The sequence below is a fragment of the Orcinus orca genome, chromosome 8 (assembly GCF_937001465.1).
Source record: "Orcinus orca chromosome 8, mOrcOrc1.1, whole genome shotgun sequence".
NCBI lineage: Eukaryota > Metazoa > Chordata > Mammalia > Artiodactyla > Delphinidae > Orcinus > Orcinus orca.
In genome coordinates this window covers 53586781-53613567 of record NC_064566.1, presented here as the reverse complement: position 1 = coordinate 53613567, position 26787 = coordinate 53586781, and the positions used below count along the sequence as shown (strand labels likewise).

Genomic DNA, 26787 nt, shown 5'->3' with positions numbered 1-26787 from the left:
GGCTTGCTGCGAGGTTTAGAAACCTTCCCCACCTGGGCCCCCGAGCGCCCCAGGCGCGCAGTAGGTTCACAGCCCGCACGCTCAGTACACACCAGCTATAGTTATAGTTAGTAAGTCTCCTCTTTGTAACTCAACAGGGTGCGACGTCCTCTCGTGCCGCTGGCGCCGCGGGTGCGTGGCAGCCGCGGGGACCCCGCCCCCGGCCCCCGCGCGAGGCCGGAGCCACCCGGTGGGGTTTCGGCGCGCTGACGTGGGCGGATCAAAGCAGCTGCCCGTGCCTTATAAAGCAGTTCGGGCGGCCGGCACCAGAGACCGTGCCGGGTGAGGCGGAGAGCTCCGGCGAGCGGGCGAGCGCAGGCCCCGGGAGCCGAGCGCCCTCCAGAGCAGCCTGAGTGTGCGCCCCAGTCCCCGCGGGACCCCAGCAGGCCTCTGCCTGCCGGGATCCCGGGCGTGCTTCTCTGGCAGCTCGCGAAGAGGACGCCCTCGCCGCCTGCCCAGCCCGGAGAGCTCCCGGGTCCGCTGGGGGCTGCGCTCGCCGCTCCCCCGCCCTCCCGGCCAGGCGAGCGCCCCAGGAGGTGAGCAGTGGCCGCGGGCAGCGGGCGGGCTCTCAGCGGGGACCTGCCAGGGCGCGGGGCTCGGGAGTCCGAGGGGGAAGGCGTGACCCCGTTGAGCAACCGCTCCCGGTAAGCAAAGCAAGACCTTCTCCATACCTCTCCTCCGCGGCTCTCCCCGGCATTCCCCTCACCGAGCGCAGCCGCCGGGGGCTGGGGGCGCGGGCTTTAAGCGGATGAGCGGTGGAGGTGGGCTGTGCAGTTCCCGCGGCCCGCCTCGAGCCTTCCCGGCCCTGTTCCCCCCGATTCGACCCTCTCCCTCCCAGTCAGCCCGCGGATGAGGTCATGCCCGAGCCATCCCGGGGGTGGGGGACTTGGATCCTGTGGCAGAGGGTGTGTGTGGCGGGGCAAGAGAGGGAGGCAAAAGGCAGAGAACTACGGCAGCTCCTGCTAAATTGGGGGACCGGGGCGGAGGCCTCGCTTTGAGACCTGCTCCCAGAAGCGGCGGGATAAGGGGGAGAACCGAGAGTTTGTTTACAGACCTGAGCTCCAGGCTAGGGGGTGGGGAGGAGGAAAGTCCTGTCCCGGCCCCGAGGCACATCTGGAGCAGCCCCGAACATCTGGCTGAGCTCGCGCACGAGCCCCACACCTCCCAACTCTCGGAGCTGAGGTGCCTCCATGACCCTCACGGTCCATAGGGGCTCGGGGTCGGGCCCAGAGGGGGTAGTGGGAGGTGCCCCGAGTTACCCCACCCCACCCTTCCCACTTCCAAAATAACCCGTCTCGCGGGCCACCGGCGCACCGTCCGCAGCCCAACAGACACATCTCAAAAGACTCGCGGCCAGGGTCAAAACCGGGTTGCGGCCCCGCCTCGCTTGGCGTCACAGGTAATCTTGAAGCAGAATCGGCGTCACCGGTTCTCCGGGTCGGCTCTGCGAGCTGCGCACCCGGAGACTTCAGCGCCGGCGCGCGGCGGGGACACTCAGCGCCGTCGCGCGGTGCCGGCTCCCGGCCCAGCGCAGGCTCATCCGGGAAGGGGAAGCTCGGCGTGTCTACGCCGGCTTTGCCTCAGAGGGGCAGCCGCCCTGGCAGCGGGGTTTCCAGGGCCTTCCAGAGCCCAAGCCTTACAACCACCTGTTAGAGCCGGGCCGTGGCTACTGCGCTCGCGGTGCCCAGAGTGTGCACCAGAGGTTTCCTCTGTCGCCCGCTGCAAGAGAGGTAGCTTGAACTTTATCCCCAGCGGGAGGAGGAAGGGACCCTTTATTTCTCCAAAGACACTGTGCTTTGACGCGGGCCCACTACGCGCCTGACCCCAAGGGAGGTTCCGAGCCGGGCCCGAAGCAAGGGGTTGGGCAGTTCGGAACTGACCACGGCAAGTGGATGTCTTATAGAGAGACCAGAATTGAGAGGGCACTTACTTTACACCTCATACCATCCCCAGAGGGGGGACACGGGGGTCCAGGAAGAGGAGGGGACTTGCCCAAGGTCCCAGGGCGCGGGAGGCTGCTGCGTATCCCACCTCGAACCCCGGTTTAGCGCCCCCTGGCGGGCCGGGGGCTCAGGGAGGCGAGGGCTCCCTGACCCGCGAGGCGCAGGCTGAGGGTGACCCAGCGGCCCGCGCGGCTGTCCTAGACACTCTGACACTGGACAAGAATAACCTGTCAGAACCCAGAGGCCCAGGCCAGGAGCCGCCTCCCCCAGCGACGTGCTGGGACAGCGAAGGGAGAAGCCCGGGACTACCGGGGCCGCTCCGAAAGAGCCGGGGGTAGCTTGGACGCCTGGGTCCCTGTGCGCCGTGACCCGGGCGGCCCCTCCTCTCTCTGGGCGAGTTGGGCTGGACACGGATCCCCTGCTGTGAGTCCGGGCTCTCGTCTCTCCGAGTGCAGCCTTTTCTCCTCCCTACCCTGGAATGCTGGGCGCCTTAGGGGGGAGCCCACACTTTGGGAGGGGGTGGGGGCGAGGAGAGACAGTGGCTGGAGTTTTTGATCCTCTCCCCCCCCCCCCCGCCATATCCAGCCGATACTTTTCTCGTTCTCAGGAGTATGGTAAACTTTCAGGGCCAGTAAGACAAAAGGTTTGGATACAGGCTGGGTGGGAAGAGGGGGCACAGTTAGACTGCGACCCCCGCCTCCCCGCCCCCGTGCCATAATTCAGCAAAGTTTGTAGCGAGCGCCACGGTGTTAGGCGCCCAGCTGGGGGACTCTGCGGAGGAGAAAGAAAATGTAATTCAGAGTTTTCTCCCTGCCTTGCTCTGGGTCATGCCGAAGGCTCCAGGAAACAGTGGGATTTAAAATGTGTGTGTGTGTGTGTGTGTGTGTGTGTGTGTGTGCGCCCGCGCGCGCTTGCTTAAGGCGCACTCGTACATGCACACACTACGCAGGTAGACGTAATAGTGGAAACTTAGGCAGAGGGTAGCTCAGAAGAACCGCAGGCTACTGGAAGCTGGAAAGACCTCAGGAAATGCGTGAAGTCCAGTCCCTTGTTTTCATAGAAGGGAAAACTGAGGCTGGGGTGCTGGAAGGCTTGCCCAAGGTCACACAGCCAGATGGGAAACCCCCCACTTCTCGCTCAAGCGCCCCCACTAAGGCGCCTCCTTTTTCCAACTCCACAAACCCTTTAGAAAGGAATCCCTTTGTCTGCTCCTCCCCAGGGTAGAGGGGCTGAGGCTGTGTTTGCATCCGGGAGAACACCAGTTGTTGGTAAATTTGGAAGAAGCTGGGAAGGGAATTAAGGATGTGAAATGAAGAGGGGGAAAAAAAGGAGAAAATGAAAAAAGCCGGAGAAAGCGACTCTGCGGCCTGCGGGCGGGGTAAGGGCTACTCCGCGGCCCCAGGACGCCGCCTGGCGGCCGGAGGCGGCATCGCGCCGGCCCCGTGAGCTTCCCAGCTTAGCTAAGGCCAGGCTGCCCAGCCTTGGCTCCGGCCTGGGCACCATCCGACCCTCCAGAAGGGCACCGCTAGAGGGACTCAGAGACTCAGGACCCTGAACAGCCTTCACTGTACAAAGACCTTTGCCATCCCATTTCTCATCCTCCCCTTCACAGGCTGAGAAACTGATGCCCAGATCCAGCCCCCATTTCCCTGTCTTCTCACGGTCCATGATCTCACCGGACACCGGGTAGACATGCGAGTAAAACACGGGCATGGACCTGCCGCTCGCTGGCTGAACAACCCTATTTCACATCTCCGCGCCTCCGTTTTCTCATCTGTGAGATGGGGGCAGTGATAGTATCTATCTCCCAGGGTTGCTGGGAGGAAAAAATGCGATCGCGTTAGGTGAATGTTCTTTTTAAAAGGTGAATTATGTCCTAATCACAATTTGAATCACAATTGTGTCCCCAGTTTACAGAGGGGGTAAACCGAGGCCCAGCAGGGAAGGAGAATGGCCAGGCCCATAATAACTAACAATTAATATTGCGGAGATGAGTACCCAGATCCTGGGCCCCGAATCCGCTCCTCCCCTCGCCCGCCCGCGGTCTCCGCCCTCGACCCCCTTCGTCTTCTTTCCGTCCCTCTCGAGAACTGTGTGCCTATCCGGGCTTCTCCCTCTGCCAAATGTCTTTCAGCCTCGCTCTCTGAGGGTCTCTCTCCCTCTCGCTGTGTCTCTGCCTGGTTTCTCCGGAGTTTCTGGTCCTGTCGCCCTCTTCGCTTCCCGCCGGGACCGCACTAGGTGGACAAGCCCTGGGCCGCGCTCCGGAGGCATTTAATTCGAGCCAGACGCCGGCCGCGTCCCGGGCTGTGCGGGGCGGGAGGCTACGCCGGCCGCGCGCCCGGCCTCCCCGGACCCCGACCCCTCCTTTGTAATTTGAATAAAACGCCCCCCCCCCCCGGCGTGGCCCCCGCCCCGCGCGCAGCCTTAACCCGCTGCCTCCGCTCTCCCCGACTGCAGGCGGCGTGCGCGCAGGAGGAGCGACGGCGGCCGGGCGCGCGGCGGGACTTCGGCGCGGCTTCCGCAGGGTGCGACCCCCCGGCGCGCCAGCCGCGCGAGGATGAGGGCGCGGCCGCAGGTCTGCCAGGCGCTGCTCTTCGCCCTGGCGCTCCAGACCAATGTGTGCTATGGCATCAAGTGGCTGTAAGTAGGGACCCGCGTCCACGCACATGGGCCCCGGGACCCGTGGCTGGGGGAGGCGGAGAGCCTTAAGGGGCCCCCTGGGTCGGGCCAGCGTGCCCAAGACGCGGGAGCAGAAGTTGCCTGGCGGTCGTGGGCAAGTCACCCTTTTTAAGCCTCCTTTTCCTCCTCTGTTAAATATTGTCCTTACCTGCGGGAGGAGCAAGACAGGGCGTGGAGGACTACGGAATTGCCCTGTTCCGTGCGGCCGGAGGTTGCACAAGACCTCCACAGGGACAGATGGAAAAAGACCGTGGTCAAGGGGCCCAATCTAGAGGGTCTGCGCCCTGCACACAAGGCCTGCTCAATATTATGTTCCTTGACAGTCTCCTGACCCTAGCTGGAGGTTCTCAAACAGTCCAGACCCCTCCACCTGGGTGACCTTGGGGAAGTGTCACTCAGCCTCTTGGGAGCCTCAGCGTCCTCCTCTGTCAAAGGAGGGTAAGATGAGAAGCGGCTCATGAAAGAACCCCATAAACCGTCGGATGCTGAAGGGTAGTCCTTTAGATAGAAATTATTAATGGAGGGGTAAGTGGGAGAGAGACTCCTTTCCATCCAGCAGAAGGGAGTGCCTGCTCTGTGCTGGGCTGTGGGCAGGGAGGGCAGGGAGAAAGGAGTAAAAGCCAGCCCCTTCCTGGAGGAGCTGCCCTCTGGTCTGGAAGAGATAAGCCCAGGCTGTAAATAACTCCAAGTGCCCCAGGAGAGCCCAGGGCGGTGTTGTGGGAGCCCAGAGGAGAGGAGATCACCTGGTGGGGGGCACATCCTTGGGACCCTAGGTAGATTTTTTGTGGGTGGTGCTCCTAGGATGGGCCTGAGGAGTCTCTGGGAGTTTGGTGAGTGGGGGCAGTGAGAGAAGGGCACTTTGGGTAGAGGAACTCCCTGAGCTGTGGAAAAGTCCAGGACAAGACACAGCCTAGAGTTCCAGGTCGGGGCGGGGAGCCATGCAGATAAGACAGGCGTGGGACAGACTATGGGCTGGGGAAGGGCTTCGAGGACGGTTCATGGATTAGCTGGAAGACGGGGCAATAGTGGCTGGGCCACCGGCAAACAGTCTCGAGGTCACCAGCCCTACCCCTTCTGGGGCTTAGTTATCCATTAATTCTCTTGAGAGGAAAACCCCATCTTCTTGCATTTCTTGTTTGTAAGGAGAAGCCTGAGCTCAGCAGCTTCCCAGCCTGGGGGCACCAGCTCTTCTCAGTCAGTCCTGACTAATTTTATGAGAAATCAGCCGCTCTCCTTCTACTGCTGGTACCTGGCACTGTCGCAGCTGGTGAGAACCTCTGATCAGGGAGCCCAAGCCCTCCTCACTCACCACCAACCTTTTACAGATAAGGAAACTGAGGTCCAGAGAGGGAAGGGCTTTGTTAAAGGGCCGGCCCAAGGAGGATCAGAGGCCGAGAACTGGGCTCACCCCTAGAGTGTTCTGGGGGACACTGCTATAATTCCCACACCACGGTGGGGCACTGCTATAATTCCCGCACCACGGTGGGACACTGCTATAATTCCCACACCACGGTGGGAACGCACAGGCTCTGAGAAATTTACAGGCCCCCAAGCTGGCACGTGGCTGGGTAGGGTCTAAAATAGATGGCTAGTTCAGCCCAACATCCATGCTGTCCCCACTGCATAGCCCAGGCTGCCACAAAAAATGAGTACAACTCACTGTCTGCCTTAAAAGAGCTCCCAGCCTGTTGGGGGAGACAGACATATAAAACGTACCAAGTGGACTTTGGGCTGTGTCCTAGGAGAGGGAGCATGGGAGCCCAGAGGAGGTGTGGTTAGCCCCACATAAGGGAGGTGACTCTGAGTCTGGCTTCAAAGGATAGATAGGATTTCGATGGCCGTGGATGGAATGCAAAGCAGGCATCCTAGGCAGAAGGAACAGCAGGGGTAGGACGATGCGTGTGGGGAAACAGAGAAGCCAGGAATTATAGGAGCTTACTAGTAAATCCCTAGAGCTTTAGACATTTAACTTTGATAACACTCCTATGAAGTAGGTGACATTCTTATCGCTACCATTTTACCAATGAGGAAACTAAGGTACGGAGAGGTTAAGTAACTGGCCCTGGGTCACACAGCTAGTTAATTAATGGTGGATGTGGGATGAGAAGCCAGGGAGACAGGCTCCACGAAGCCAAACCTCTTTGATAGTGGTTAAACTCTTGCTGGAGCTGAAGATAGAGGGGGAAGCAGGAGAAGGAGTGGAGTTTTAGAATAACAACTCTGTGTGTCTGTATATGTATGTGGCCTTGGTACATGTCAGGCACTGTTCTAAGCGCTTGATGTATGTTGTTTCATTTAAATCTCCCAACCACCATGTGAGGTGGGTTCTGCCATCACCCTCATTAATCAGAAGAGGAAGTGGAGGCTCAGTGGGTCTTTAACGAACTGGGTGTCACACCTAACAGGCAGCAGAGGCAGGACTTGGAGTTAAGTTGGTGGCTCTGGGGCCTTTTGGTCACAGGGAGCCATAGGACAGTTGGGCACAGGGAAGGGTACGGTGGGGATGGGAAGCTGGGGACTCATCCAGGAGACTCAGCTGTCCTGGGGATGTCCCAGAGGACCCTGCTGCCCTGGGCTTTGGAAAGTGAGCTGAAGAGGAAAGGGGCATTTGACATGGGAAATGAAAGTAAATGTGGCTGAGTGACCCAGATTGCCCAGTCACTGGGGACCTGGGACTCAGCTTGGGCTGTCTGTGGGGTAGGGGGTAAGGGAGAAGGGGTGGAAGCACCTGATCAGAAATAACCTGGGGGACCCCTCCCTACCTCACCTCCCACCCAAGCCAGGTTCTGGGAGACTCAGACCAGAAGTGTGGGCAGGGAGGATGGTTCCAGCCTTCTGTGAACCACGGGGGTTGCCCAGTGAGGGGAAGGCCTAGGGTGGCTGGGAGGACCCATAAAGGCCACTCCACCCACCCCGGTCAGCCCCAAGCCTGCTGCTTACTCCGGGGCTGGGCCTCTTGTGGAAGAGTCCTAAGAGACTCAGAAGGGACACAGCTGCCGCAGAGAGGCCAGGAGGAGCACCAGACCTGAGTTGGGAGGCCTGGGTCCCAGCCTGAGCTCTGCCAGTTCACTAGCCATGAGCCAGGCTTCAGGCAAATCAATCATGTTAGCCTCAGTTTCCTCATCTCTACAATGGGAGTGAAAGAGCCCTAGCCTGTGATAAGGAGTCCTGGGTTCTAGCTTGGCTCTGCCTCTGATTGGCTGGCTGTGTACAGGTCAGGGCAAGCCCTGCCCTTCTCTGGGCCTCAGTGTCCCCACTTCCACAATGGGGTGGGGACGCTGAGGCCCAGCGAGGGGCAGTGACTTGCCCAAGGTGGAACGTTAGATGTGCTGAGCTGGAGCTGAAACCCAGGTCTCTGCGCCTCCCCCACCCCCACCATTCCCAGGAGAACCCCAAGTCCTGAATGAGAGAGACCTCGGCCACCCCAGCGGCACCCTGGGCATAGGCCTCGCCTGTGAACTCTCTGTTTCCTCCTGTCCTCTCTTCCACCCTCTCCCCCATGCACCCACCCCCAGATAAACCAAAATGTTTTCAATTAGGGGTGTGCTGCAGTGAGGCAAGCCGGAGGAGATGTCCAGACGGGTAACTCCCCCGCCTCTCACCCTATCCTTGATTACCTCCCCAAGGGGGCCTTAGTTAGAAACGGTCATTACCACTAATTACCAGATGACCGCATCGCCTTCCTCGGGAGTGGAATCCGCTGCCTCCCGCCTCCTGATCTCCCAGTCTGCACGCTCCCGCGAGCAGGCCTCCCCCAGCACGCCGCAGCTGGCCGCTCTGTCCCAGCCGCTCTCTCCGCAGCCCCGCGCCCACCCAGGACCTCCAGAATGCTTCCCGTTTGTCCTCTGCCCACCTGGGCAGTCTGTGCCTCATCTGGGAACATCCTCACCGGGTTTCCCTCATTGAACCTCTCTCACCACCAGCTGGGGAGGTGGATGCCTGATGACTTAAGAGATGGACAGACTGACCCAGAGTGGCCCAGGGTCCCCAGACCCCAGGATCCCAGAGGACCCCTGCTTGGGAGCCGCAACCTGAGCTCCCCAGGGAAAGTCTCAGCTTACGTTATCCACTTTCTGAGCAAGAGCCCAGGGGAAGGACCTGGGAGGCAGCCACCCTGCATGAGTGCCTGCTGTGTGCCGGGTACCGTGCTGGGTGTTTTCTCGTGTATCTCCTGTAATCCTTCCTGTTGTGAAACAGAAAAGTGGCTCAGAGGGGGAGGATGGAAGCTGGGCAAGGGTGATGGGCAGAGCAGGCTCAGGACAGGCTGAGCGTGGACGGCCCCAAGCCCAGTAGAGAGGGGACCTGGGAAGGTGAGGCCAGGTTTGAGGGAGGATGGTGTCCAGAGGAGGCCGAGCGCCTGGGCACTGGAGCGCCTCAGCGTCCTCCTCTGTACAAAGGGGGTGATAATCTCCCAGGCCCCTCGGGCATTGTAAGAATGGGATGAAATGAGAGGCTCTGTAAACTGGGGAGTGCTGTGCCCACCTGGGACAGTGGGTCCATGCGCGTGGACAGTGTTTGCTAGGTGGTGGCAGAGGGGCCGTAACAACCAAGAAACAGGCTGAGGGGATGATATCTGTCCCTGTGTGCTCACCTCTCATCCAGTATGTGTTGCCGAAATTCAGGCAGCAGGTTCCCCAGTCATAGGCAGGGTCAGGCAACCATGCCTGAGGTCCGCATCCAGATACACCAAAGGTTTCTTGCCTCATGCCTTGGTGGGGTAGGGATGGGCCAGGGGTCGCAGTGAGGGAAGATGGCCCAAGATACCCACAGTCAATCTCAGACAGGCTGGGTTGTGCCACTCCAACCACAGACACCAGGCCATGCCCACTTGCCCTGGGTCTGCTTCCCAGGCCTCGGGGATGATTTCTGTATTTTGGAGGTGTAGGATGAGTGGGGCATGGCAGAGAGAGGCAGCAGGAAGCAAACTAACCTATTAGTACTCGGTGTAGCACATATGAACTCATTCAGCCCCTACAAGACCTCCAGGAGTCCCCAGTTTTTAGTTGATGCTCAGAGGGGGGCAGCAGTTTACCCAGGATTGCCCAGCACATAGAGGCCAGAGCTTGAGCCACAACCCAGGTCTTCTGACTCCCTCCCATTTATGAATGACCCGAGTGCTTTCCATCCATTGTCATATTTGAGTCTTGCCATCACCTTTTGAAGTAGAATTTATCATTTTCTTATAACAGGTGAGGCCCAGAGAGGTTGGGTAACTTACCCAGCTCACACAGCTGGTGCCCAAAGCCTGAGCTCTTCCCTGGGCCAGCCCATGAACTGGAACATCTGGGCCATTGCCTTATAACTGGTGATAGGTCTGTGCAGCCGTTAGACGAGGAGCTCCTTGAGGAAAGGATCTATGTCTGGGAAGAGTTGGTGCTTAGTAAATATTTCTTCCACAAGTAGATCAAGTTCATTTACTCATTTAGGTACAGGTGCAAGGGGAAAGGCATTCCTGGCATCAGGAAAAGCCTGGGCATACGCGTGGTAGTAGGGCAGTCCCTGTCAGAGAAGCCAAGGGTCTGGTGTGGCAGGTATTAGGACACACGGGGGACAAGGACGGGAGGCCAGAGAGGGCTTTAGGGCCAGGTTTTGAGGGGCCTTGAGGTCAGACGGAAGCCCTTGGCCTTGACTGAGTGGGTGCAGGAAGCTAAGGTAGGAAAAGGCCACCGACGCAGTAATCTAGTAGCTTCCATCACAGAGCCCTGACCATGATGTGTCAGCCCTGGGCAGAGCATGTGACCCACATTGAGTTAATCCCTCAGACAATGCTGGGAGATTGATGGAGAGGAGAGGCTGCCTGACTTGCTCAAGGTCACAAGGGGAGTGGGGGTGACAGAGCCAGGAGTCTGCCCAGGCCCGTGCCGTTCTTTGGCACCAGGCTGCCTCTCTTGGGATCTCAGGCCAGGGCCTCGAGGAGCTGGGCCTCACCAGGTCTCTGTCCTGACGCTGGGTGAGGTCTGCTGTGGTCCCAGCAAGTGGGGCACCTAGCACTTGGGCCTGAAGATTGGCCCCTTCTTGCCACCTGTCCCTCCAGGGTCTCTGCTGGGTTTCCGAGGACCAGCTGGCCCTAGAGTAGGGGGTGGGTCTATGTGGAACCCTTTAAGGCTGTGGGGTCCCTCTAGCCTCCACTTAAGAGGAGGGGCTGCCTGATGCAGTCTGCTCCTCAGAGAAGGCCTGGGAGGAAGCTGAATGCAGGATCGACCCCTGGTCCTAGAGTCTTGGAATCCCAGTGCCCAGAACCAGGATCTGGAAGCTGTTAGGTCCTATAACATCACTAGAGGTCACAGGGACCCCCTAGGCCAGCATTTCCCAAAGCATGGAGGAGGTCAGCACTCCTCAAATATAGGGTTTTGTGCTCAGCAGACTTGGAAGTTAAACAAAACCAAGCCTGTTGCTTTGCTGCAGGACTTCTCAGGGCCTTTAAAATGTAAATGTGCATTACTAACTCTTCAAGGCGGGTTGTAGTATATCACATCCCCCAACTGTGCTTGATTGACCATGGATCCCTTTTTTCAGAGTGTCTCCCTGGAACCCATTCTGGGAAATACAGTTTAGAGGTGTAGACACTGAGACCCAGAGAGGGACAGTGATTTATCTAAAGTCATATAGCAAGTTAATGGCTAAGTCCAATTTATCAGCAAATTGAGTGGCTCTTTAATCTTTTAATGAATCTCTTGCATGTATGTGGGATCTTACAGCCTAATAAATGGGTTTAATAATTAAACGAAGCCATAGTGGGAAGCTCCTAACTCACACTGTGCATCTAGTAAATGGTCAATTAATAGTATGTATTACCATGATGATGATGATATAATAATCCAGCACTTAGCACAGCGTCTAGCATGTTCAGTATTGAATGAATGTTGAATGAAGAGTAATCATTCACAGCTGTGTGGGACTAAATAAGGCAGTGGATATGAGTGCTTTGTGAGCTATAAAACTGTTTATTGTTAGTATAATTATAATAAAGCTTAGGTAGGATGGGGGCCAGGATCCTATGTTATGAATGAGGGCATAAGGCCCAAAAAAGGACAGTGATGTGCCCAAGGTCACACGGGGGCGGGAGGGGGAGCCGTTACTCTGCTGGGGACAGTGCTTAGCCTCCTGGTTTCCCAGCTCCTTCCAGCAAAGGCTCCAAGACTGGAGGAGAGGGTGGAAGCAGCACGGCCCCTCACAGCCCTGACTTCCCTTCCATTGGTTGCCGCCTTTTGGCCTGTGTGCAGGGCGCTCTCCAAGACCCCGGCGGCCCTGGCACTGAACCAGACGCAGCACTGCAAGCAGCTGGAGGGCCTGGTGTCCGCGCAGGTGCAGCTGTGCCGCAGCAACCTGGAGCTCATGCACACCATCGTGCACGCGGCCCGCGAGGTCATGAAGGCCTGCCGCCGGGCCTTCGCGGACATGCGCTGGAACTGCTCCTCCATCGAGCTCGCCCCCAACTACCTGCTTGACCTGGAGAGAGGTAGGGGGCCAGCGGAGGCTGCTAGGGCCTGAGGAATGCATGCGGGTGGGGTGGGGTGGATGAATTCAGGCATAAATCTATGTGTGTTTAGATAGGTGGGTGAATTCATGGATGGATGGCTGGAAGTGTGATGGGGGGATGAGTGAATACCTGGATGATAGATGGATACACGGATGGGTGGGTGGACGTGGGTATTGGGGCATGAATTGTTGAATGAATGAACATATAGTGAGTGAATATACCAGTGCGGGGAGCCTGAATGACAGTACAAATGCACATGTACCCCTCACGCCTGAACAAAGGAATGAATGATGCAGGAAGGCTCTGGGGGTGGGGGGTCTGTAATGAGAATGCGACTGAGCCTGCCCTCGGGGCAGACAGGTGTGGAGCAGTTAATTCTAGACCATCCCGACTGAAGGTGCTGGGAAAGGCACAAAGTGATGTAGGGACTAAAGAACATCTGTGGAGAAGACTTCCTGGAGGAGGTGACTTCTGGGGGTGGATTTGGGGGTTCTGTGTATCATAGAGAGGCTTTTGAAGGGTAGGAATGCCCCAGTGGATCTCATCTTTCCCCCACACGGTGACAGCTAACATTTGTGTAGCACTTTACAAAGCCTCCTTCCTTCCTGAATTATCTGAGCTCCAGAGCAAGCCTGTGAGGTAGGTATTTTCATTCCCACTCTACAGTTAAGGATACTGAGGCTTGAGAAGGGGGGTAACTTGCTTGGACGCAAGGCCAGGACACCCCACTGCCAAGGCACGTTGGGCTCCAGCTTAGTTTGCTAGGGCTGCTGTAACAAAGGCCCATGCACTGGGGGGCTTCTGACAACAGAAGAATTGACTCACGGTGCTGGAGGCTGGAAGTCTGAGGTCAGAGTCAAGGTGTCAGCAGGGGTCCGTCTGAAGACCCTGGGGGAGGACCCATCCCCGCCTCTTCTTAGCTTCCGGGGCTGCCGCAGGCTTCGGTGCTCCTCGGTGCTCCTGCATCACTTCAGTCTCTGCCACTGTCACGTGGCCTCCGCCCTCTTTGTCTCTGTATCCCCAATTCCGTCTTCCTATAAGGACACCAGTCATTGCATTAGGGCGCAGCCTGCTCCATCTAATGACCTCATCTGAGGTCAGTTACACCTGCAGAGAGCCTATTCCTAAATAAGGTCACATTCACAGGGACCAGGGGTCACATTTCACCCCACAGCGGGCTCTTTGCTCACTGGTCTCTGAGGAGCTCAGGGACTGGGCCTTCTGTTCCCAAAAGCAGCCCCTAACGCTGGGTGCAGGGCAAGCGGGGAGGCAAGTGCAGCATGGTGAGTGTGTGAGTGAGGGTGTGCCCTGGGGGGCTGGCTTTGCGTGCTTTGTGAGAGAGTGTGCGGGTCAGCTAGTGCGTTTGGGGGAGGATGGGGGCGTGACAGATGAATGGTCGTCGTGCCATCCTCCACCTGCTTGCTGCCCCTGTCCCCACCCGACCCCGCAGAGGCAGGCGGGGGCCCTCAGGTCTGGGCAGGGTCCTATCCCCGGGTCGCCCGCCCCGGCTGACCCCACACCTCCCCACAGGGACCCGGGAGTCAGCCTTCGTGTATGCGCTGTCGGCGGCCGCCATCAGCCACGCCATCGCCCGGGCCTGCACCTCCGGCGACCTGCCTGGCTGCTCCTGCGGCCCCGTCCCAGGTGAGCCACCCGGGCCCGGGAACCGCTGGGGAGGATGTGCGGACAACCTCAGCTACGGGCTCCTCATGGGGGCCAAGTTTTCCGATGCTCCTATGAAGGTGAAAAAAACAGGATCCCAAGCCAATAAACTGATGCGTCTACACAACAGTGAAGTGGGGAGACAGGTAACCACCCCCACCCCCCAGATGGTTGTGCTTGTGCCAATTGGCCGGAAAAGGGCCGCCCAGTGTGCCCCGGTGGAGGGGTGGCGGGGGGATGGGCCCTGATCCACCCACACTGATGTGCTCCTGGCCTCCCCTGGCTCTTCCCTCTCCAGCTGCTTGGGGCTTGCCTGGCTCCTCCTCCTCCAGGGGGTACACCAGGATTTGGGCTGGAGAACGTCGGTGGAGCAGAAGGAGCACTGAGCTGGGAGTCAGGAGCTCTAAACTCACTGTGTGACATTGGGCGAGTCACTTCCTCCCTGGCCTCAGTTGTTCCCATCTATAAAATGGGGTGGGTTGGTGCTGTCTGGTCCCCATTGGTCACGTTCCTCAGACTCTTCCTCTGGGGCTCTGGGCCAAGGCCGGTGTGGAAGGAAGCATGGAGAGGGCTGCGGAGCACCAGACCCTTGCTAAAGGGTCGTCTCCTTGGATCTAATGGGGACTCTCTCCCAGCTCCGAAACCCACCCCAACCTCCTAAACACGGCTTCCCCTCCATGTCTGTTATTATCAGTGTTGCATTAATTCCTCACCTCATTCCACAGGAGGTTGGGGTGAATGCATAAGTGAATGAATGGACCTTTTTATTTTTTGAAAATTAAAAAAAAAAACAACTTTGTACCAATCGGTGTGCCAGACACTGTGGTGGGTCCTTGATTAGTTTTCTCTCCCGTAGTCCACAAAACCACACTGTGAAGAGGTACTGTTACCCCTCCTTACAGATGGGGAACTGGTCCTGGAGGGGCAGAGTGTCCGGTGTGGATGGCATCTCATGACCTCTTCCCTGCAGCCCCGTTAGGCCCATTATGCAGAAGCACCACGTGGGGCAGAAGGAACTTAGTTGGCTTGGCCAAGGACACACAGTGCAATGGAGCCCAGGTCTATGGGACTCCAGGTCTAGAGGTTTCCTTGTCCTCACCTTCCTCTCTCTCTGGTCTCCCTCTTGTAAGGATTCTAGGACGTCCAGGCCATTTTTGGGCAGTTGGGGAAACTGAGGCCAAGTCACCCTGTGGATCTGTAGCAGAACCTGGCTAGGGACCCAGAACTCCTGCCTCCCAACCCTGCTGGCCCACCCCCCCACACCCTTGATAACCCATTGGGAGCCCTTCACCCAGCCTCCTGCCCAAGAACCCAGCCCCACTCCTGCCCATGGCCAGGCCTGAGCCTCATGCTGCCAGGGGTACAGCCGTCCCATCCCACAGTGCAGTCCAAACAGGGTCCTCAGCCTCAGAGGCACATCAGCCCTTTCCCAGGGGCCCTGATGCCAAGGAGCTGGCCTCCCTGGGGCCGTCTGCAAGGGCCCGGGAGGGGAGATGACTGCGCGGTCAGCACCGGCACCATGGCCTCAGGAAGCCTGGGCCCCTTCCCGCCATCTGAGCTGAGGAGCTGAATGTGGTTTACCTCTCCTGGATGACTCAGAAGTACCTTGTGCCCTTGGGAGGCTGAATGTGCCCTGCAGTCGGGTTCACTTCATTATGTGCTCTCCACAGGCTTTGCTGAGACAGTTCCAGACTCTAGACCCAAGTGGACTCCCTCATTCCCCACTTCCTGGCACTGTGAGGGGTAGGGAGCCCTGGGACCTTGACCAGCTTCCTCACTAACTCCCTGTGTGATTTTGGGCAAGTCCTTGCCCTCCGTGTGCCTCAGTTTCCCCATCTTTTTGATGCAGGGGTAGGCCCAGGGGACCCATAACCCTTGCAGTGGAGTACACAGGGCAGGCGGGGGGGTGGGCAGAGGGATCTGAGTCCTGTGTGCAAGGAGTTGGCACTTAGCCTGCAGAACTGAAAGGCCTGCAGAAGGCGTCCCAACTCATGCCCCTCAGGTACGCAGGGAGAAACTGAGGCCCGTGGAAGATGGTGGCACAGAGTCACTTCCAAAGCCAGGGCTAGTGTCTCCCCAAGGCCCCAAGCCCAGGCCTCCCCTCTCCACCATAATTCTTACTTAGACTGATTTTTCAAAACCAAATATTGATTTAACTATTGTAGTTCACAAAACTCTTTCACATATGTCATCTCGTTGAATCCTTTCAACGGCTCTGCAAGGTAGCAGTTACACACCTGCTCAGCACACGTGAAGACAGGCAGCAGAGGGGACGGCCAGCCAGGCCAGGGCTGCCCCCCCCCCCAGCACCCACCTCTTGCCTCTTCTTCCCTCCTTCCCTCCCTTTTCTTCTCCCCGCCACCTTCTTTTCAGCAAGCATTTTGTGAGAGAGAAAAAGCATAGAATAATGAAAAGCCATGGCTTTTGGAATTGCCCTCAGACCTGGGTTCAAATCCCAGCCCAAGATCTTCTAGCTGTGTAGCCTTGGGCAAGAGACTCAGCCTCGCTGAGCCTTCATTTCCTCTTTTTTAAATGGAGAAATGAATGATATCCCCCATGAAGGGCTTCTGTGATGATGAAGCCATTTTAAGTGTGAGAGCACTTGGTACACTAGGTGTATAGATGGTGTCCGTTAGCCCTGCAAAAGCCACTCTCTTCCTGCCCCTCCCAGCTGCCCCCCAGGTTGGAGGAGGAGCTAAGGATCCTTTAGAGAAAAAGCCCTGTCACTTGAGGCCCGGAGCAGGTGGTGACTCCCTGAGAGCACTGGCAGGCAGAAGGGTGGGGCAGGGCCCCGGGGCAGGCCAGGGAGGGGGCTCTGGCTGCCCAGCCCGACGCCCTCCGCTGTCCGCAGGCTCTGCGTGCCTCTCTGGAGATGAAGTGTAAGTGCCACGGGGTGTCCGGCTCCTGCTCCATCCGCACCTGCTGGAAGGGGCTGCAGGAGCTTCGGGATGTGGCCGCCGACCTCAAGACCCGCTACCTGTCGGCCACCAAGGTGGTGCACCGACCCATGGGCACCCGCAAGCACCTTGTGCCCAAGGACCTGGACATCCGGCCTGTGAAGGACTCGGAGCTCGTCTATCTGCAGAGCTCCCCTGACTTCTGCATGAAGAACGAGAAGGTGGGCTCCCATGGGACGCAGGACAGGTAAGGGCCCGCCGCCAGCTTGGCAGGAAGCATCAGCCATGTGGCACATGCCCCATCCCAGCTCGGGGCTAGGCACACAGTCAGCATTCGGGGAACGGAGTCCCCGCCCAGTTGAACGCCAGGTGGAGGTGTGAGGTTCCAGGGGCCCCTGGCAGAGCTCCTGGGCATGGCTGTTATGTACCTTGCTCAGGCAGGGGCTCCTGGGGAATAGAGGCTCGTGGGAGGCCCCCATCCCACCTGCCCCCTAGAGGGGAAGAGACAGTGACTCTGTTGGGGGACAGGGGCTGGGAAAGAGGCTGCCTGACATAAAATAGATCCTCAGTAAATGTCCATCAAATGAATAAGCGAAGGATAAATGTCATACAACCTGTGAGCTGGACCAATGAACTGAGGCACAAGGGGAGGTGGGAGCAGTGGCCAGCCCGTGGCCGCATAGGAAGTTTGCACAGTGTGGAGCTGGAACCAGGACAAGTGCTTTTCAGAGGGGCAGCAGGAGAGCGAGGTCGGCCTGCATTCTGTGGACAGACGGCGCTCCCATGCCCCCGCCTGCGTTCACCCACCTCCCAGATCCCAGCTTTCTCCCCCCGGTCCCCCATTTCAGAGCCAGAGCTGGCATCCCTACAGCAGGTCCCATCACAGCTGCTGAAGCCGATTCAGGACAGGAGAGAAGGAGGGAGCCAGTGGTGACTACAGACCTACTATGTGCCAGGAAGGGCTGGTGAGGATTCAGGGGAGCAGCTCTTCCCAGAGATGGTTCAGGAGGAACCCAGTCCTGAAATGCTATAAAGAAATAGTTCTGCAATCAAATACGTTTGGAAATTCTCTTTGGCGATTTGCAAGGCACGAGAACATATTAAAGGCTCTGAGGAATCCCGCAGTAAAGGATCTGTCTAAGCCAGTGTTTCCCAGAGGTGTTTGGCTGTGGAACTCTTTTATTAAGGAGCCCCTAATAGCATTCCACAAAACTAGTGTTCTTCCAGGTTAAAAGAATATTGAACCAGAGTGAGGGTGTCTGAGAACGTGTCTGGCACATAGTTGGTTCCTGGCCAGCTTTTGCTTCCTCCTCAGCCCACGTTCCTGTCTCCAGGAGAGGGGGACTGCTTTGGGGGGCTCCATCCTCACAGGCCAGGGCAGCAGGCTCTGCAAGGAGGCCCACGCTCCCATCTGGAGGCCAGATTGAGAGACTCAGGCAGAATGAAGATGGAACCAGGTCAGGCCAGGGAGACAGGAAGGAGCGAGAGTCTGGGCTGAGGCAGCCAGGGTGGGTGTGATGAGGATGGGGTTGGGGGGAAGATTCTAGAACCCAGAGGACCTGGGGGAAGCACACTGAGGACCCCAGAGCAAAGAGAGGGTCTCCCTGGATCCACGGGGCGGTGCGTGTGTGTGTGTGCGTGTGTGTGTGTGTGTGTGTATATGTGTGTGTGTGTGTGTGTGTGTGTGTGTGTGTGCGCGCGCGCGCGCGCACGCGCGCACATCAGGGAAGAACAGTTCCCACCCTGACGCTGCAGTTTCCTAGCTATGGGACCTTGAGCAAATCCCTTCACCTACCTAAGGCTCAAGTCTCGTCTTCTGTGCCAACAGGATGATACCACTCACCTGGGAAGGTTGGCAAGTGATTCTAATCACATTTACGGAGCAGCCCCTCCTTGCTGGGTGGTGTCAGTGCTGTAGGAAGGGTTTGTGAATGACAGTCTCCCCTCCCCAAGGCTGCCAGGCCTCTTCCTTCCCAGCTGTCCCGACTCTGCACCTAGGACTTGCCCCCAAACTATTGACGAGGAGGCCCCATTCCACAGCACCAGCTACCACCCTTGCTTTCTCAGAATGCTATCCCCCACCGCCCCCAGGCTTCCTGCCGTGCTCAGCTCTGGGCCTCTGCAGACAGCTGTATGGGTCAGCTCTTCCTGCAGTAACAAACAGCCCTTACATCTCAGTGGTTCACAACCACAGACACTTCTTACAGCATTACATGAGGCTCTGGCAGGCACCAGGGATGGGGAGGGACAGCAAGTGCTCAGACTGTGACAGGGAAAACGGGGAGCCCAGAGGGGCCCTGACTCAGCCTAGACATCAAGGAAGGCTGCCTGGAGGAGGGGAAACATGAGCTTTACTAGATTAGGGATTTGGGGGGTACAGGGGGTTGGATGCAAATGAGCTTTGTTAACTGTAAAAGGCAGGTACACAGGTGGTACACGTGGCTGGGCCCCTAGCTGGGCAAGATGCTCTCCTCAAATCCAGCCTGGTGAACTGAAGCCTCCTCAGCAGTTCCTATTCCAAACTCTGAAACCTGCCCTTTCTCCAGGCCCCAGTCTCCCCAGCTCCCCCTCACAGGCACCATCGCGGGTATTGTCTGGCTCTGGGGTTGGAGGCCATGTTTCAAACATTGCATGTCAGGGACCCAGAAATAAAAATGAAACTCTGCCCCCTTCCACTGCCCTTTCCTAGAGGAGTCATCCAGAGACCTTCAGGTTCAGGCTAGGGAGACTAATGGTGTCGAGTGACTAAACAAAGCCCAGAAATGTTAAGTGACTTGCCTTAAGTCACACAGCCAGTAAGAAGCAGAGCTGGGGTTTGAACCCAGGTCTGTCTGGCTCTGGGGCCTGTGTTCTTTCTGCTCTTCCCTCCTGCCCGGAACTGCTTCCAGTCCCCACACGCAGGTTGCCATCTCCTCCTGACTCCCCCTCCAAAGTGCTCCCCTGCTTCCCTCCCCATGGCTCCTTCCCAGCTCAGGCTTCAGCTTCTCTTACTCAGCTGCTGCTGGCAGCAGCCTTCCTGGCCTCCCTGCCTCCAGCCCTGCTCCTCCATCCATCTCTCAGTCCCCTTAGATTAGGTCAGGTCAGGGTGTTTGTCCTCCTTGCCCCCAACACCCTTTCTCCTCCCCTTCATCTTAGATTCCTGTTCATCTTTCATGCAATGGTCTGGATGATCCCTCCCCCTCCAGGAAGCCTTCCTGAGCTCTCACAGACCCCGTGCTCACCCTGTGTGATGCTGGGCAAGACTCTTCCCCATTCTGTGCCTCAGTTTCCCCATCAGGAAATATGAGGGTTGGATTTGGTCATGTCTAGGGCTTGCCCACCTCAGACATTCTGGGATTCCTTGGTCCACATGGCTGTGGGGATCCAGCTGCATCCCATGACAGCATCCCTGTCGAGCCTAAGCCCAGCTAGATGAAATGCCAACCTGCACAGATGTTTCTTCGCTAGACAGAAGAACTGACGGCAAGGATATTTGGGTTTTATAGCGACCTTCAGCGTCTTCTTTGCCCACAGGACTGATTCAGGAAGAAATGCAGCCCCTGGCAGCCCATGGGTTCTCTGCCCTTTAGGGTGGGGAGAATATGCACTGGATTTGGTTTCAGGACCCCTGAGCTTGAGCCCTGCTTATCCACAAACTCCTGTGAGACCTTGAGCAGGCCTCTGCCCTTGCTGAGCCTGTTTCCATCTGGGAAAAATGGGCATAGTAATTCCACTGACCCAAAGACCTTGCCTGCCTCGGATAAGATGAAATACTGGAGGGAAGCGCCTGGTTCAAAGGGGGCAAATTATTGACGGACCCTCTGTCTCCACCAAGAGAGTGCCGAACGCTCAGTTTGCCTCACATCCGATGCCATTTGTTTGTTTCAGAATTTATCCTGGGATTCTAAAAGTAAAAACGATCTTTACGCTTGTTACAATATAATTAAGGATTAAATACGAAGATAGGATTATTAGACAGTGGCTTGAGACACTTTCAAGTATTTAGAAGTAGAAGATATAGGAAAAGAGACAAAGGAAACAAAACACCCCCTCATTTTGACGAATGCCTATTGGAAATATAGGGAAAAGTGAGAAGCACCCCTGGGAAAGAGGGTTATTTTAAATTCCCCAAAGACCAAAACACCGTCCAAGGGGGACTGAGGCTGCAGCCGTGGTCAGAGGAGGCTGGGGCTGCCTGGCTGGGGGTGGAGGTACTGGTGGGTGACAGGATGCTCATTGACCTCCCCTCCCCCTTCAGGCAGTGCAACAAGACGTCACATGGCAGTGACAGCTGTGACCTCATGTGCTGTGGACGCGGCTACAACCCCTACACAGACCGTGTGGTCGAGCGGTGCCACTGCAAGTACCACTGGTGCTGCTATGTCACCTGCCGCAGGTGTGAGCGCACGGTGGAGCGCTACGTCTGCAAGTGAGGCTGCTCCGCTCCTCGGGGACCCTCAGAGGCTGGCCAAGGGGCCTGGAGACGCCCCATGGATTTTGGCTTGTGAATTCCAGATGCTAGACGTGGAAGGAGGCTTGTCCTCTGCCTCCACTTGGAAACCACCAGGAACAGAAGGCCGGGCCACCCGGGAAAGAGGGCCAGGACATCAAAGGAAACCGACAAGGTTAAAAATAACCTGGCAGCCCGAGGCCCTGGAGTGCCCACCTGCTGCCTTCCAGGCGGGTCTAAGAAGCCAGGGGCATGGGTTTGGCAAGACTGGTACAGACTCGACCTCTCTTAGCCAGAGACTCCAGCATCCTGGGAAGTGGGAGGTCAGCCTCTCCTCACCAGAATGTTCTGCAGGCCTAGCCCTCGAGACCCCCGGCCCACCCCAGGGTCTGAGCCTACTGGGCCCACCACATGGAACCACTAGCTTGGGTTGTAAATGTTTCCTTGTTTTGTTTTGTTTTTCTTCCTCTGGGATGTGGGAGCTACAGAAATATTTATAAAACATAGCTTTTTCTTTGGGGTGGCTGGCCTCAATTCCTCTTTATATATTTTATATATATAAATATATATATATATATATATGATCTGTATTTTAAACAAGCTCTTTAAACAGCTGTATGAAATAAATGCTGAGAACCCCAGGCCGCCCCTGCAGTTTCTGGCCTCCTCAAGTGAGCTCAGAGGATCCTGGGGCTGGTTGGGTGAAGTCTCCGGTTCCCAGGCGAGGCGGCGTCCGATTGATGTTCCCCACACGCTCCACCACCCAGCTCAGGCCCCAGCCTCCTTGTAAGATCTCCCGGTCAAGGGCGAGGACAGACGTCTTGAAACCCAAACCCAGCTGGCAGACTCTTTGTTCCCCAGGGACACACATGCAGGCGCACATAGCCTGGCTGTGTCATCAGACCTGCTAAGTGGCTTCAAGAGAAAACCTACCCGGGAGCTGGGAATGCAGACCTCAGGGAGGTGGTGGCAGCACCACGCCCCAGCTAGCCCTAGCAGGGTTTCTGTGTGAAACCTGTAGGGAGGGCTTTGCCCTCCCTAGCCTCAGTTTCTCCTTTTGTAAAGCTGGTGGTGGAAATTGAGGGGTGGTTGGAAAAGGCCCCCAGCTTCGTGTCTGGACCAGGCTGGCTGCAGTGGGCGTGGCTGGATTCCTGTTCTGTTTTGAAGGTGGAGCCATTAGATTTGTGCTTTTCATGGCTGTGGGACTTGAAGGCGAGGAGGATCGAGAAGGACTACAGGGGTTTTGGCCGAGTGCTTGGACGCACACATGCTGGGATGGGGGTGGAGAGAGAACTATAGGGTTCAGACTCGGTGGAGATTGTGATGTCGGTTGGGTCCCAAGTGGAAATCCTGAGTAGACGGGCAGATAAGCCGGGCTCTGAGGAGAGCCTGGGGCTGAGATGCACATTTGGACATTGTCACTAAAAGGCGGGATAGAAAAGCAAAGAGGGCCAAGGCTTGGGCCTGGAGCATGTGCACTTTGGAGGTCGGGGAGATGAAGAGGAAAAGAGGTGAAGAGACCAAGAGGTAACAGCCAGGAAGATGGAGAATCCTGGGGGTCTTAGCTGTTGCCAAGTGAATAGAGGGTCTTGGAGGGGTGTGGGTCCCAGTTGCTCTCTGAGCTGCAGCCTCTCTTCCTGGGACATGAGCAGCACTGATGAGCAAGTAAAGAGTGTCCTGGGCTACAGTAGGTCCCCCAAATGGAAGTAATTATTAATCATCTGTATCTGCTCTGGCTGTGGGGTGACCACACCAGACAAAGGATGTGAAAGAACATTATAAACTGGACTTGGGTGCACAGGGAGGAGACACAAACGCTGAGAGGAGAGCTCTCCACTCCCCAGAGCCAACTGAGACACAACTTGGGATGGTGGGGGCAGATCCAGGGTGGGATGGCGTGGACACGCCCACAGAGGCTGGACCAATCACAGGGTGGGAAGAGGAAGGGCTGTGTGGCCAGAGTCACAGAATCAGAGGCTGGAAGGAACCTCGCTCGAGGTTAGTCTTCTGGTCTCTCAATCTGTTTTGCAGATGAGGAAATTCCAAGATGGGAAGGGCCTTTCCTGTGGTCACAGAACTGATAAGAGGCAGAGGGCCGGTGGTGGGGCATTGCAGGGCGGGCCTCCCACCAGCATCTCTGCAGAAAGCTCAGCCTCTGTTGAACAAGTGCCTGGAGTGTGTGCTCTCCCAGGTTCAGGGCCGCCCCTGCTCCACATTGGCTCCCATGGCCCATAAAACCAATCCCCAGTTCCCTGGCCTAGCATACAAGTCCCCTCCCCCAGGCCCCAGGTGACTCTTCCAGCCACATTTCCTGCAACTTCCCAGGCACCCTCTCTGTTCAGCCTCCCTTTGGGCATCTGTTGTTCTTTCACAGCAGGCCTGGAATGTCATTTTCCGTGTTGGAATCCCACTCAGCCTTCAGAGCCATCTCTACAAAGCCTTTCCCGATGCCCTCAAGCATTATACAACCCTTTGAACCTTTAAAGCAGCCATCACACTCATGCTCACAGTGGCCCACTCTTCCTCCAAGGCCCAAGTAAATGGTCCCCTCCTCCAGGAAGTCTTCCCTGACCACCCCCAGCCTGGGCCAGTGGCCTCTTCTGGGTTCCCACGGCCTCTGTGTTCCTCTCCCACTTTGCACTGAGCCAAGGTGCTATAGAGGTTTGTGTTGTGTCTGTGTCTGCCTCCCCCTCCCCCCCACCACTGCCCAGTCCGGGGCCTCCTCATGGACTGGGACCAGCCCAATTCACCCATGGGGCTCCAGGGTCCAGCAGAGTCACCCTAGGGGCTGAGTACATGTCTTGGAAATGTTGGATTTTGGGGTGTCATTCGGACCTTAACCAGGACAAGCAAATGGGGAAACCAGACCAAGGCCCCAGAATGCCTCTCAGAAAGGGTGGTCATAATAATGTAACTGCTACCTGTTATTGTGCCCCTACTATGTGCTATTCCAAACACATTGTCCAGAGTCAGCTTCACAGCAGGCCCAGGTGGGTGTTGTTATCTCCATCCAACAGGTCAGAAAAGTGAGGCTCTGAGAAGGGAGGCCACTTGGGCCAGATCTCACAGTAAGTTCATAGCAGTGCAGGGCTGGGAGCCCAGGTGTGTCTGACACCAAACCCCTTCTCACACGTCCTCACTCTGGCTAAGCACGGGGAGAGCATGTGGAAGACTGAAGGCTGTTTCTGGCTCAGGACAGGAGACCCAACTGGGCCCCTGACTCAGTGGGCCTGCCGCTGGCCAGTGCCAGGCCTGCAGGGAAGCTCTGTACCTTTCCGGCTGGTCAGGGGGTGGGCAACCCAGGGGCCATGGAGAGCTGCTCCCTGGGCTGTTCCTCCCTGGCAAGGTCGGGGCTCTAAGCATTCGGCTAAGCCAGGCCCTTACTCAGGTGTGGCAGGGTGGACCCTCACTGGTGTGAATCCCAGAAACTCGGAGCTCTTAGTGTCCCAGGATCTCACTGTGTTCAGAGATTCAGAGCCATAAAACCTTGGTACCTTGGACTTTTGGAGTCAATATCCTCAAACCATTGCATTGGAAGCCCTGTAGAGGCCCCCTGAGCCAGTAGCAAACCCAAAGAATTTAAAAGGCCCAGGTATTGATCTGTGGGTGTCAAAACGCTTGTCACCCGCAGGATTCCTGACCTGAGCCACACTCCTTCTCCCTCCCTCCTATGGGGGCGGCAGTCCCAGACTGGGAAAGCCCTAGAGATGGAAACTCCCCAGGGATGATAGTACCAGCCGCTTTGAGGAGGCTCCTGGACCAAGTGTGGGAGGCCAGCTGGAGACACGGGAGAGACAGGGCCTGGGGAGAGAGACAAGAAGGCGGCAGAAAGGAAACAGGAACTCTTGAAAAGAGGGAGAGATTAGCCTGGTGGGAAAGGAGAGAATGGGCAGATAAGGCCCCCCGGGGAGGCCAGGCCAGGCCAGCGAAGCAGGGACTGGGCCCAGCCTGAGCGGCCTGACGGTTTATTGTTCCTGAGGTCATGGAGACCAGCTGCCAGGTTACACAGACCAGACCTCCAGCAGGATGCAGGCCCCAGCATGGGACCCCAGACCCAAGAGGGGCTGGCTGGGGCAAGGGGGAGTTTGGGGCTGGGAAACAGGAAGTCCAGCATCTTTTCTGCTCTCTTGCTGTGTGACTCAAGGCAGCCACTGGCCCTCTCTGGGCCTCTGCAGTGGTTGTCTCGTTTAATTCTCAAACGATTCTGAGGGGTAGTGTCCAGCATCTGTGTTTTATTGATGAGGAAACTGAGGTGCAGAGAGAGAAGCGATGGCCCAAGGTCACAGAGCCATAAGTGGCAGAGCAATGATTCAAGCCCTAGGCTGCCCGGCTCCAAGTCCATGATGGGCATTCCAGGGATGCAGGCGGCCTCTGGCTGAGTGAATAGTTGATTCTGAGCCATTGGAGTGGCAGCACAGGGCGTCACACAGAGGGAAAGAGAACAAGGCAAGACTGAGCGGTTCTTGACATCTGTCGCAGGGACTGGGGACTGTGGTCCAGGCACAGATGTCAGGTGCCTCATCCCCATGGCCATCGGGCCATAGATCCTTCCCTGTCCTCCCCAGCTGAGGAGCTCACCGTCAGCTGGGTGCCTGGACCCCCAGGAGCCGCCTGTGTGTTGAGGTGAGGGGGTGAAGCACACGTGTCCCCCTTCAGTGGGCCCCCAGCTCCCAGTTAGTGCAGAAGAGATGGCTGAAGTCAGATGACAGGCAGAATCCTGGGGGCTTTGGGGACTGGGGGGCGGGAAAGCCCACTTCTCTCAGGGTGTCGGGGTAAGGAGTGGAAAGTCTGAAAGACTACTCAGAGGAGGTGCCACGTGCACTGGGTCTGGAAGGTGAGTAGGATTTCAGGAGATGGAGAAGGAGGCGAAGGGGAGGGTCTGCAGGGTTTGCTTGGAGGAGGCCAAGAAGTGGGGTGTGGCAGCACAGGTCCAACCCAGGCTCCCCCCGGCCCCAGGTGGGAACGTCGGAGCTAGGTGTCTAAGACCACCCCACCAGGTGCTAGCTGCCAGCTGGTCTGTGCACCACCTGCCCACCAGGCCCCCGCCCACCCTCAGAGATGGCTGGCTTCAGGCAGAGCGATTTAACAGGTCCACGTTTAACAGGTCCCTTTGCTCCCGTAGACCAAACCAACATCCGCTCGGCTCCCCAGACCTGTGGCCGCTGAAGACTCTCCTTATGGGACCCTTGGTCCCCATTGCCTCACCTGCTGGGCTCCCTCGGGGGCCCGGACGGGGGCGCTGAAGGGTTGGGGCAGGGGCAGAGCGCAAGGAGATGGCGGATCACACAACCGTCCCAGACAGGCTGGCAGTGGGGATGGGGCTTGTGAGAGGCGCAGACCCCAGTGCTCCTGGACAGGGGCATGGCTGCAGTTAGAGCCCAGTGTTTATTTCACGTCTCCAGCATCTTTGCATCCATAGAAGCTTGCCGTCCCGAGGGGGCTGTGGAGCGGGAAGCTGGCTGAGAGGCGCCGGGACAGCAGCCTCTTAGGCTGCGTTTGAAGGCGCCTTCTGACTCAAGATTCTGGTTCACTTTTCTTAGATTCTGAAACTCCATCCAGGCCATTCCACAGTCCTGGGAGTTCAGGACCCAAGACTGGAGGACACTAAGTGTCTAGCGTGTCTAGAATCTGAAGAATCCCAAACTGTATGGCATTTGC

At 57.4% G+C, this 26787-nt stretch overlaps 1 protein-coding gene across 9 annotated transcripts; it reads left to right on the top strand.

The window, feature by feature from the left end:
* WNT11 (Wnt family member 11) lies at positions 1 to 21770 on the top strand. 9 transcript variants are annotated; one of them, XM_049714255.1, is made up of 6 exons: positions 238 to 575; positions 4440 to 4622; positions 11885 to 12120; positions 13672 to 13949; positions 16655 to 16947; positions 17549 to 20931. In XM_049714255.1, the coding sequence occupies exons 2-6, from the start codon at positions 4540 to 4542 to the stop codon at positions 17667 to 17669; spliced, it is 1011 nt and encodes a 336-aa protein (XP_049570212.1). In that variant the 5' UTR covers positions 238 to 575; positions 4440 to 4539; the 3' UTR covers positions 17670 to 20931. The 9 variants fall into 9 exon arrangements, with proteins under 9 accessions (XP_049570213.1, XP_049570212.1, XP_033261643.1 ...); XM_033405752.2 differs by lacking the exon at positions 17549 to 20931 and adding an exon at positions 20938 to 21770 and having other exon boundaries at positions 263 to 683; XM_033405753.2 differs by lacking the exon at positions 17549 to 20931 and adding an exon at positions 20938 to 21770 and having other exon boundaries at positions 264 to 575.
* The last annotated feature ends 5017 nt before the right edge of the window (positions 21771 to 26787 follow it).